This window comes from Pelecanus crispus, chromosome 6 (assembly GCF_030463565.1).
Source record: "Pelecanus crispus isolate bPelCri1 chromosome 6, bPelCri1.pri, whole genome shotgun sequence".
NCBI lineage: Eukaryota > Metazoa > Chordata > Aves > Pelecaniformes > Pelecanidae > Pelecanus > Pelecanus crispus.
The window spans coordinates 57,611,622-57,624,315 of NC_134648.1; the positions used below are offsets into that span (position 1 = coordinate 57,611,622).

General features: G+C 43.8%; 1 protein-coding gene across 5 annotated transcripts in view; it reads right to left on the reverse strand.

Moving 5' to 3' along the window:
• SYNE3 (spectrin repeat containing nuclear envelope family member 3) overlaps positions 1 to 12,694 on the reverse strand; it is an 84,329-nt gene that overhangs the window by 39,531 nt on the left and 32,104 nt on the right. For all 5 annotated transcript variants that reach the window (XM_075712172.1, XM_075712175.1, XM_075712173.1 and 2 more), the window contains exons 2-4: positions 7,838 to 7,995; positions 4,739 to 4,911; positions 3,996 to 4,305 (exon numbers count right to left, since the gene is read on the reverse strand). In XM_075712172.1, coding sequence (XP_075568287.1) covers positions 3,996 to 4,305; positions 4,739 to 4,911; positions 7,838 to 7,995 — 641 coding nt within the window. The remainder of the gene's footprint in view (positions 1 to 3,995; positions 4,306 to 4,738; positions 4,912 to 7,837; positions 7,996 to 12,694) is intronic.

The following is a 12,694-nucleotide window of genomic DNA, read 5'->3' on the forward strand; positions in this document are numbered from 1 at the left end:
TCCCCTCTGTGTTTCCCTTGTCTCTGTGAGGCTCTGGGCATGTCCCCACACCCATCAATCTGTCTGAGGTGGCAGTGAGCCACTACCGTCCTGTCAGCCTTTCTCCAGCCAGCCAGGCCAGCAGAAGGGTGGCATAAGCATCAGTCACCATGGGATCTCCCATGTGCTGTGCGGTGGTGGTCCCTCTAGGACTCTGCCCTTCACCTTTGAGACACGTTATGCCCCTAGTGCAGTACAAAGCCACCACTCTCCAGACAGCACCACACCAGTCTGTGTTTTCTACCCTGCCACTGCAATCTCTGCTGACTTCTGCAAATCAAGAGTGAAACCCCTAAAGTTAGCTGACTTGCTTTGGGACAAAAGAGGGACAGCTAAGGGGCAACCATTTCCCATGGAGGATGAAATGCTGCCCACTTAGCACCACCTATGCAAACAGGGGTTTGGATGAGACCAAAAAGTAGAATTATGACTGCAGACTTCTGTGGCCAAGATGTATCCAGCAGAACACCTCACTTGTTTGCTAAATCCCATTGCCTTCATTCTCAAATCTGCAGAGGTGCATACAGGTTACATGATTCTCACCTTGACCTCAAGTTAGGGACTTGAAGAATGCAATCTTATAAGGTGTATATGGGCCAAACATCAAAGTGAAACAAGTCAGCCCAAACTTACTGATTCCAGGGAATTAGCCTAATTTGTTGAACTGACAGAAGCTCCAAAGGGAGCAAGTCAGAATAACAAAGCAGAGCTGCTATTAAACTCAAAAGTCTTATGCTAATATATACAAGGTTATAAAGGAAGTCAAAATGACCCACCCCTGGCCAGGCTATTCAGCCAAAACAAAGGAGCACACACTTTGGGTACTCCTGCTGGTTCGTGAGGTCAAGGAAGAGATGCCATGGATCTGGACAGACTGTGCTAGCTGTCAAACAAAAGGCTTACAAAGAGCTGGCTGAGCCCGCCGCCCCCCAAGAGGTTAGGTAGGGAAACTTTCTAAGGATGGAAAATATGGTATCACTTGCTTCTGTTAGGTTAGCTGTTCAGGGAGCGGGACAGTATTAAACTCCCATCTCCACATGCACTTGGTTAATACGAGGAGACATTAAGCAAGGACACAGCCCTGGAAAGAGTGAGAGCACTGACAGGAAAAGAATGTGTTTGCCACAGGCTGCAGAGGAAGAGATGTGTCTGGGCAGGATATGCCCAGCCCTGGGTACTCAAGGGAGGGTGGACAGAGGCACAGGAAACCCTTTTCCCCTAGGCTCCCCCTTACAGTCAGCAAAGGCAAAGGAGCCTCCTCTGGAAGGCAATCTAGAGCACATAAAGGAAGTTTCTGCCTTAAATCCCTCTGTGGCATCTCAAGTAGAGTACAAAAAGCTCCTGTAGCCCTTCCCAGTGCTTTTAGTCTTAGCTCTAGGGTACATGAGGGTTGGCATTATAAATATCTAGCTTTCAGTTAACAGAGACCACATGGACAAATTCATTTGATGTGCTCAGACATATTTGATACATTTGACTCCATATGAACATACTGTATATCATAACTTTTCTTAACATGTTCAGTCATTATTTACGCTAAAACTCAGAATCATCTACCTCTGTATATTGTTGTTTTACTAGGCAAAGGAAAACACATCTAAAAATATCCCTTTCAATGTAATTAAAAGCAAGTTATGTGCTTTTAAAATTTGGGAATGATAAGGGCACATGTTAGCACTAAGGAAGAAAAAAAGCCCACCATTTGCTCATACCAGAGAAGCAATGTCACAGGCAAACCATTTAAGAAACACTGTCTAAGAGCTTGCCTTCTGACGGAGTTGGACAACTGCACGGGATCTAAAAATGCTCTTCAAACTCAAGTGTAATCTACAAACACCAGTGAGCCTCCTCCGAGAGGCAGCTCAGGCATTCAGCTGGCATTCAGCTGGCAAGTCACATTTAGCCTGGCCTCTCATCCCATGAGGGGCTGGAGCAATCCTCCTACAACTCCTGCGTCTCTTTCATTCATTCCTTCCTCCTGTTGGAAGAGGTGGTAGGGTTTCTCTAACTAGTGTTATACTTTCCAACATGATTCCCAAGGTGCCTGTAACCTTGGCATTAGCTAATGAACTCTGCATTTACTTCAGCTGCAAAATCCAAGGCTTCCCAACTCCCTTCTTTGTTCCATACCTCCTGGAAGAGGGATTTCTTAGCTGGATTCTCTCACTCCATCCTTCTATGAAATGTGGTATTCGTAACCAATGCCAAAGAAAAGCTTTTTCTAGCATTTCAGTTGGCTAGAGACATAAAGACATATTTTGTCTAAGTTCTATAAGCCACTTCCTGATCTCATTTACACCAGCATGTATCCAAGTCAGTTAGAAAAATTACATTATGTAAAACCAGTCTCAGAGAGGTCACATTCTGGCTTTCAGTATTCAAATGACTTGTTTGAAAGAACTGCCTTATTAAAATAGCTAATGACTGTCTCCTGCTTCAAAACCAAAGACAAATCTTAGTTAGAAGGGAGTGAATGAGAATTTTAAATGGCAATCTAAATAGACAACACCTGAATTCCCAGGAACCTTCTTATTCGTAAATCCAGTTGCCTTGTAACAAAGAGATCTATCTTTAAAAATAAGTAACCAACATTGAGGCGCAAGTCTGTTGGTGGCTTTACAGCCTCTCTGTGGTAGCTGCAGTTACAGAATTTCCAAATGTGCTCTGGTTTTTGGAGAGACTCATTAGCAGCAGTTTTATCTTTATACCTAAAAATTATCTGAATTTCATGCTCATGAAAGGTGCCAGCTCGGGGGGGGGGGGGGGGGGTTGTTGTTGTTTTGGGGTTCAGGTGGGTTTTTTTAAAACAGAAAAAGTATCCGTGGAGCAAGCAGAGCAATGGCATGAGCATCCCAATGTTGTTGTTCTTCCAGTGTGGTCTGAAGTTAACTTTGTATGACAGCACCCAGGGCAGGCGAGCATACATCACTGTCAGGCTCCAGTTCTGGGCTGGGACACAGTTTGTGGGAAGAAATAGAAGGCAACATTATGACAGAGGCAGATAGCAGAGCCAATGCAATGAAAATGATTTGTATTTGCATCAGGTAATTCCAGCTTATGGAATTCCTGGAAGCCACTGTGAGACAACGACTAGATTTTAATCTCTATATGCTTGTGATAGATGTGTCTATATATATTTCAAATATCCCTTTGAGCATTTCTATTGATATAGGCTAGTAAGAAACTGAATTCTTCCACCCATCTGCAGATGTCTGCCCTTCAGCCGTGCCACATGGTCCAATCCTGTCTTCATCTAAGTTTTAGAAGTGAAAAGTATAAGCCTTATCTGAAATCTTTACCTTTAATCTTTACCTTAATCTTTAATCTTTAGGAATAGGGTCAAAGGAAATCACCAGCACTGAAATACGAACTAGGATGTCTTACACCAGCCTATCTAACAACTGTTCAAGCTGTAAGATTACCATCAGGCAAGGATTAGCATCTGTGTGCCATGAAAATCTTTTAGATACTGGAACTGGCTAGTTGAGTTCAGTGTTGGGCCACAGCTGACTCCCACCTCCGTGTTTCCCAGTTCTGGAGGCAGGGAGTGGAGCTCTGGATCTGGACCAACGCTACAGCCTCCAACAGGGTGCATGCATGTAAAATTCTCTGGGTCTGGGAATGGGCACTTTGCATCTGGTTATACAAGGATCACTAATGCACTGAAAGATGAGGAACAATTCAAACTTTATACAGAGATGACTTAAACCAATATTCACTAGATCATAGCAAGCAGCCTTCAGTTACTTGACAACAACATACTATAAAGTACAGTGTGAGAGCATCCCAATTAACAGCTTATCTTGGGACATGATGACTGTTGTAAACAGTCCACTGATTGAAAGAACCGGGGTCCTCATCTCTGTTTCTTTTTGCAGCCCTACCAGGTAATCACTCAAGAAGCAGATAGCAAACAATACTGTATATTGGTCACCTCCCATTCTTTATAGGTGTACCTGAGCTTCTTCCCTGATTCCTTCATATTCCACCCTCATTTTCTTCTGAACATCCTCATCAACGCTGGGGTCACCTATCCTGTTGAACAAGGAAGCAGCTTCCTCTAGCAGCCTTTCCAGCAGGACTGACTGATTTAAGACATCATTCAACAGAACCTGAGCATGGCTCAGCTGCCACTGCTTCTCCTTTAAGCCAAGCTGCAACTCAATGTCAGGCTCCAAGGTCACCCTCATGTTGTGAATCCATGTGTAAAACTCATCTTGGGCTTTCAGGTACTCACTCCAGTGCAGCCAGACCCACTCAATACGGCTGTTGGGGAAAGCAAGAGAGATGAGTTAGATGAAATTATGACGGGATCAGTGGAAACTGGCAAGCTCAAAAGGCCTTCAAAGCAAAGGACAAGGTTCTCAGCAATTTTAAGCTGCTCTGACTTCAGAAGGTCAGGATTCACTTCCCAGGTCCTCCCTGCTCTGGGAGGAATTATTCTGCACAAGGTCCCTGTGCCTGGCAGAACTCATCATTCAAGACCATGAGATGGGCTGGCTGTGAAGGGAGAGAGCACTGAGGTCCCACTGACCTTCTCTCCCCACACAGTCCCCCACACGCTCACGGGACTGGGATTAGCAGTGATTGCCATCTACAATCCAGACAGAGAAAGGCAGGAAGCACTTTATGAAAGCACTGAGACAACTGCCTCAACACACCAAATAGCAGTCTTGTGCAAAGAGTACGTTTGTCTTACCTGTGACAGTGAGTAATGTATATGGCTGTCTCTTCCCACAAGGCTTTAATGTCTTTCAGTTTAGAGAGTACCTTGCGCTTCTTATCCTCACCAATGCTGCGAAGAGCAGCATCTGCCTTTGCAAGAATCAAGTCCATTTTCAAGCTGCCTTCTGGTTCCAGCGCACGTATTTTCTATGAAAAACAAATGAGACTGAAAGCATGACAAGAAAGCAAGCGTAACTGTTGCCATTTAAACTTTACTTTTACTCAGGAATCACAAAGTCCCTGCTGCAAACCTTCTCCTGAACAGAAAATATAAACTTCTCTTCAGATATGTTTATTCTTAAACATCCTAAAGGACTGAATTGAATTGAAAACCACACCGCAATTGAAAAACAAGTTAGCTACAAAAACCAGATCATCTTCTATCAAATACCTGCGGCTGTGTGGCTGTGTTTCCATTGCGGTTATAAAGTTATAGCACTATGTTGCCACATGCCAGTTTTTCTCCCCCGCTTGCCAAAGCGTGTAGAAGCAATCTCCATGGGGTACACTGCAACATCTCAATTTTAAGCTCTACTATAAGAAATCATGAAGCATATTAAAAAGGCTTCCTATTGCAAATAAAAGTTGGCTCAGAACACAAGCCAAGAGAAATTAACTCGTGGAATTTTCTGCCTGCTACCAACTTATGCTTTGACCCTAAATTGCTAAGCTATGAATTGGTGAAAATGTGTATCTTACACAAGTTGGAATGCCAGGAACTGAAAGTTAAGCCATCTAATTTTAAGTAGATTCTCTTCCTCTACCCAGAGATGGAAAATCAGCACAACTTCTGTAAAATGTAACAGATTAATTATGTCCTGATTTGGATGTCAGATATCAGCATCACTTTATCCAAATTTCTGACACCGTCAGATTAGCTTTCTTGCTGCTCCTCCACAAACTCCTGGCAAACTGCAGGCTCTCAAGTTTGAAGGAAAATGCTTCTGCAATGAAAATGCTGAGAGGTTCAAAATCAGCAACTACTTTTGGAAAGACTAGGCCCATGGGATTTGTTCAAAAATATCACATCAGTTATTGCAAAGGTGAGACCAAATCGCAGGCCTTTGGATTTCCAGTCTCACATTCTGGGAAAAGACTGTTCTTTTGGCAAGTACACAGCACATCTGCACGTGACGTACAAACAGCTGTTTGGATGAACTACCTACTATGAAAAGCGTGATTAAAAGAATCCAGGAAAGCAGGGCAAAGAGTAGGGCAGAGAAAGAAAATAAAAGCCATAGCTATCACCCGACAAGAAAAATCTAAAAGTAAAGCTGTATTCTAAGCCTGACATTTTTCCAACAAGTGAAAGCAAACAACAGCCAGAGAGAAAGCAGTGGACGTACAGGCATTTTTCTTCTTCAGATCTGTTTTTTAAATTATTGCTACCTTTGGCTAGCATTTTTATTAACAAATTAACAGAAAATAAACCACAGGAAGGAAGCATGAAAAAAAATGCAAGCCAGATGCAAAAAAGGAGCTGAAAAACGATCACTGGATTTGAAAACAGCCAATAGGTGAAGCAGTGAGCACATCACAAGAAGACATGAGCTAGACAGGGAAGCCAGGCCCAGAAAGGAGGCAGGATGAGGGAGGTGGATAAGGTAGAAACAGGAAGAGAGAACAGACACTTGTTATTCTTTAGAATGATGAATTTCCAAAATATGAATTGAAAAAAATTTCTAACATGATTTTGTGCATGTTATAGACCTCCTCCAAAGCCCACAGAAGACAACAGCCTTCAGTTCAGGCCATATTAAATCACCACAAACCTCTAAACCTTGTATCAGGTTATCTCTACCATGAATGCACCCCCTTTGCCAAACTACCACTCTCCCTACTCAAGTTCCTGTGTTTCTTGCAGGTTTTTTGAGACTGTATGTATCATAGCTTCCCAGACAAAAGGAAAGGGTGAAAATAATTTAAGGGCAGAAATAAATCTATAGGCCAAGAGGAAATAGTTGAGATTTTCATGACTGATATGCACGTCTAGCCATCATCCATCACTCCACAAACAGTCTCTATATTATGCCAGAGGCAAGACCCAGTCTCCAGTGGGCCACAGTTAAGGAAAAAGGCTGAAGGCATTGCTGTACCATCATGTAAACTACCTCATCCTCCATTTAAGCCTGCAATGTGGTTGTTTTTTTGGGGTTTTTTTTGAGTTGTTAAACTTCAGAAGAAGCAGTCCAAACATGAGTAGACACACAAAAAGAAAGACTTTTGGGTAAATAATGATGGGAAGCATTTGGCCATTTAATTTGAAGAACAGACTAGTTGGAATTAAAGGCAATACAAGTATAAAAATAGCTTCAGTGTTAATCATAGAAATACCACCACTCCCTCTAATCATGAATGGTAGAGATAGGACAAACAGTGTTTCATTCTCTGAGATTACAAGAACAAGATAACATCTAATGAAACTGAAGTTAATGAATGTGAAATCTCAGTAAGAGAGCAGGCACAACCTGCAATGGCATCTCTGTGAGAAGAGTTATACAAGAGATTAAGAACAGAAAAAAATGAAAACATTTACCTCTTCATTAGACAGATTATAAAGGGGACCTGTAAACCCTCTTATCATCAGGGTTTATGGAAAAGGTCAAGGGGATTACTCTAGAACAGCCCATTACTAGGACACTGCAATCTTTCTCTACCAGTGCCAGAGTCCTGGAGCAGATGGACCAACGTGCTACATGCTGGACTTCTGCAAATCACTACCTGGTTATTTCAAGCAGCAGCTCAATTGTTTCAGGTTTGAGCATGCTCATGGGAGAGTGTAAACATTTTAACCTGCCAAACCTGCTACTAGTCTTCCAAATCAATCTGAAAAGCTTGGAAGCCTGTGATATCAAATTGCCATCCTCTTTTTCTACAATGTCTGTAAACATTTTGCAGATGGAAAAATTAGAAGGAGTACTGATGTAAACCCATCCACACAGGACCAATATTCCAGCAAGCAGGGGCAGCTGGTAGTGTCCTAATGGAAAACTCCAGAGCTCACAGCAATAACTGCTGTAACAATGGCTGCAGTGACAGCCACCTCTGAACTGGTACATCACTCTTCCCTTACCTCCGTCTCTCTCAGTCTGGCTTCTAGGGCAGATCGAGGTCCCCTGGTGTTGTCATTGATCCTCAGTCTCTCTTGGATGGCCTTCATCCAAGCTTCTGCATTCTCCACGCTACTGTCAAATTCATCCTGTAGCTGCTGAGTCATTGCATTCAAAGAAGCTGAAAGGAAAAGAAACAGAGAAGTAGGTAGGTTTTGGTTAAGACCTAAACAGGAATGCATTCAAGGCAATCTGAAGGAGCAAGGGAGAAAACCTAATGTTATTGTGGCTTTCCTTTTTAATGATAACACCAAAAAATGTAGCAGTATCATGATTCAGTCGAGCACAGAGAACACATTCACACTGCAGCTTTCCCAAATGAAAATATACCAGGAAACAAAAAGAAGGTGGGGAACTGTGGGAAGCTCCACTACACTAAACAGATTTAATTCAAAGCTTTCAAATTAGATTAATCTGGTGTTTGTGGTGTATTCCAGATTGGCTACACGAATCACAAACACTTTCTGTCTCTTCCCAGAGCTAGACAGTACAAAACTCTCCCTACGGCTTTCCAGAGCTCTTCAGCACATGCTTAACTTAGAGGTATATAAGCCCTTTAAAGGTGGTGAGCTCAGGATCAGATGCTTAGGCCCTCAGTTAACTTGTTCTGCTGAGACCATGGAGAAGTTATCCAAATGCATGTGAGTGAGTCTGGGATATATAGACACAATGGGAATTGGCCAGCAACTGCCACGACAAATAACTCACAAGCCATCACATGGGAGTATCAACACTTATGGATTTCTTCTTTTGCCACCTCTTTTATTCCAGACCAGGCTCTGAGCTTTTAATTTTCCCCTCCCTCTCTCGTTGCCCCTTCCCAATCAGCGGGCAGGCGTGATGGTTGCTTGCTCTGTTGGTGTGCTCTTGTGTCTTCTCTGTTCAGAGTGTAAGCTCTCTGCTGCCCAGATGGCCTCCTTTGTGCCTGCACAATAGAGGAGAGCCATCCTACGCTCACCCTTAGGCACTGCCATACCAAACTTGATTAATAAGGATGAATCATAACAAAACCCTCTGTAGGTCAGCTCTGCTGAAGTGAACAGAGAGACAGCCATTGACATTAAATGGTTTTGGATCACATCCTACAGCTACTGCCAGCTAAGCAGTCATTGTCTCTTGTCAATTAAAATATTCTTCCTTTTTATTATTGATCACTGAAATATTTTTGCAGTGCAAAATTTGAGGGTTAATTACTGAACTCTGTTGTGCAGAATTCAGTTCCACAGCAGCCCCCTCAGTTTCCATGAGATAATTCATGTGGAAGAACGTGCTCATGTGAGAGGCAGAGCATGGCTCTTAGCGAAGCTGGACCAACGGTGTTTTGTAACTATTCTAACTCTCAGCAGCTTAAGTCTTTACAGGGGAGAGCCATCCTGCTTTTGCCCACCAGCAGAAAGCTGCCCACCAGCAGAAAGCTTGCCACCATCCTGCTGATGTTCCTGCACGAGGTAAAAGGATTCACACAATATTAGATGTCCTCCCACATAGCTCCCAGTGCATCTTCTTCCACATTAGACCAGAAGAAACAAGACGTTAGTGTTTGCAACACTGATGTCTGGCAACAGAAACAGCCTAAATTGTTGCTTCCCAGCCTTCAGCAGGCTTTATGCTCAACAGGTCCCAGAACAGAGCAAGAGAACTGCACCTACAGAGCGGCTACTGCCCTACCCACAGGGATTACTGGAGCAGAGGACAGGTCAGACCTCCATGCGCAGACAAGTGGAGCTGCATTTGCATGGAAGAGGGAATTCCTAAGTGGGAGATGTCAGATGGGGCAGAATCCAAAGCTGTAACTGTGAGAACTAGAGGGTAGTTTCAAAAAGTGTGACCTCACCTTAAAAAGATTAAAGAATAGAACCGGATGTACTGGATTTAGTGAGGATGGTGTGGCACAGGGCAGCTACTCCCTCTCTCAAATATAAAAAATATGACAGGATATATAATTAAAGCTAAAATCATTGACTTACAATACAAGAGTCCTAAGGATGAAGCCAGCTAAAGGAGTAATGTTATTTTCAGTGGATTGCTATATAGCAAAAAGAGCACACATCTCTTTGCAGCTGACTGATCAACTCCTTTTCACATTAACATTTCTCATTACATCCGGCAGCTGTAGAGGGGCTATCCCCTACAACTTTCCCTGTTACATACACACATTTCTGGGCAAATAGTTTCTGAATGTGCGAGTGTAAGCTGTGGTGATTCCAGTTATGCCATTGTGAAACAAAGACTCATAGTACATTTGCTGGATAGACTCTGATGACGAGTGGCATTCATTTCCTAGGAGAGGTTTCTATTCCTGGCAACATCCATATCATATTTAAAACTGGCTTCAGGACTCCAGTCATGGAGTAGCCAATACAGAACATTACGTTATCCTAGTCCTACTTCTTACAAAAAGTAGAGGGCAATCAAACACGGCTAAGAAGCAGTGGAAAACCTACTGTCATCGAACATGAAGAAAACCCCACTCACACTCTGCCCTCATGCTGCTCTCCTCTGAGCACAAGGATTTTCTGTCCAAAAACCACAGATCCACAGATCCCCATCCCACACACAGGCATTCCACGTAAGCAGCCAACGCAGGAAGCCATGAAAAATGTTATTTTAATATTAAGGTCACCATCCAGGTGATCTTAATATTTGCAAAGGAAGAGAAACACTGTCTTACTCCAACAGCCTGCATAATATCATTGACTGATTTTGACCAAATAATTTGTACACCTAGCACCATAAAGACAATTATATTTAGCACAGACTCTGCCTCAATGCCCAGGTAGATTTCATGGTAACCTTATGACCTGCAATACCTGACATGGGTTTGGGGCGCCTGCTGAGACCAACTATGTCCTGCCCTCCCTCTTTCCTCCACGCCAGGCAGCCAGACCCTGGCTGAAGCGATCAGCTACAGTGTCCCAGAGTCTTCTGTTCTGGAGCCTGCTCACCCTTCCCAGGCACTAAAGGCATGGGTTGATATCTGCAAGGAAGAAGTATGTTTTCTGATTTATTTTCTGCTTGGGAGGAATAACAGCTGTTCTCTTATCTGTATCTCCTCTATCTGAAATCTGGCAATATCTGTAATTTCTTTGCAAATGTTCCTAAAGCTGGGATAAATGATTACTGGGTAAGTGTTAATGAATCAACAGCACGTACCCCATTACTGCTGCATCACTGGGACTAAATGATTGAGCCAATCTTCTGGACATGAAATACAGGGCTCTGATCAGCGTAAGAAATACAAAGGAGACATAGCAGCTCCTGGAGCAGACCTGAGCTGTTCAGCCGTGCAAAGCCAGCATTCCCAGACCAACTTGCAACAGCAGCAGACCATTAGGGCCACCTGTACCATGGCACAACAGCCCCTGTCCCAGGCCGCAGGCTCAGTCACTGGGACGCACTGTGCCAGGGAAAGCCTCCCCTTAGTCACAGGTGCGATCCTCTGAGAAATTTGTACAAAATTATTTTTATCATAGTCATTTCCAAACGCATCTAGCTGTTCAAAACTGCTTTTCATTTTAATGCCACTTGAGTTGGTGTATTAATACATACCATGGAAGGCGTATTTATACTGCAGGAAGCGTTTAGCATCTCTATACATGTTACTAAATGAGGCTAGTAACTATGCCTAAGGAATTCTGGCATAGATAACGAGATGCTGAGCAAAACCAAGTTTTATTTGTCCAAATGCAATAACACAGTTACTTAGTAGAGGTAAGGAAGAAGCATATTTCAGGGTGCTGAGCATAACTGACCCAGGACAGCTCCTGCAGCACGTCCAGAGGTTATAAAAAGCATGTTTCAGGAACAGGAAAATGTAAGACACAGATTAGCTCCAGAATCCTTTAGCTGAACCTCCCCCACAAGACTAGTCTTCCTACCTTCTCTGAATCACCCTCCATGGCCCCCAAAACACCAGCTGGCTGTGCCTGGGTAGGCACGTGTGTTGCAGTGCCACAGCGGGCACGATGCCTCAGCCCTCGCCCAGCCGCTCTGCCAGACCCACTGCACACCCGCAGCAAAGCCCGGCTTGTACTGGGCTGCCTGCGGCTCGGTTAGCATGCAGGGGACACCTGCACCTTTGGAAGAGCTCCTGTGGCAACACACACCTGTCCCAAGTCAGCATCACTCCTCTCCCCCTCTCTCATCCAGGCACAAAACCATTTAGCGAGGAGGGAATTCAGAGGACTGTGACCCACCGCTTGCTCCCAAACTCCCCGAGTAGAAGGGGCAGCTGGCAGGGCGCTGGGGGCACACACGCTGTCCCCCTAGCTTGCCCACGGGCCACAGGCTCAATACCCTGACAGGGATTAATGAGATCCAAAGCAACAGCAAGCGGGGTTTTGCATTATAGTGCTTGGAGCCACTACCTGGTAGCAGCGCCGCTGAGGGGCGTGGAGATGCCTGGGTCTCCAGAGCAGACCCTGACACAGTGAAAGGCACAGGTCATCCTCCACGGGATCCACCCAGCACTCGCGGGGCCAAATTTCTCTGAGCACTTCTTCCTTAAGTACAGCTACTTCAGCAATCTTTCTAGCGCATCTAATAACTCTCACTAGGGTATTGTGAGATTTACTTATTTAATATTTGTAATGCACTACTGAGAGCTTTTAAAGTTATTCTGCAAGTGCAGTGTCTTTTTGTTAGGATTATCCTATTATTTTGCAATGTTTCCTAATGTACTATTTTCTCTCTGCCAAGTCATGCTGCTTTTTTAAAAAAAAAAAAACCAACAAACCTTCTTAAAACATCTCTCACAACCACTCCCATTTTAAACATTCTTTTAAACCGTACATTTATAAAACACAGACTTTAAAATGGTT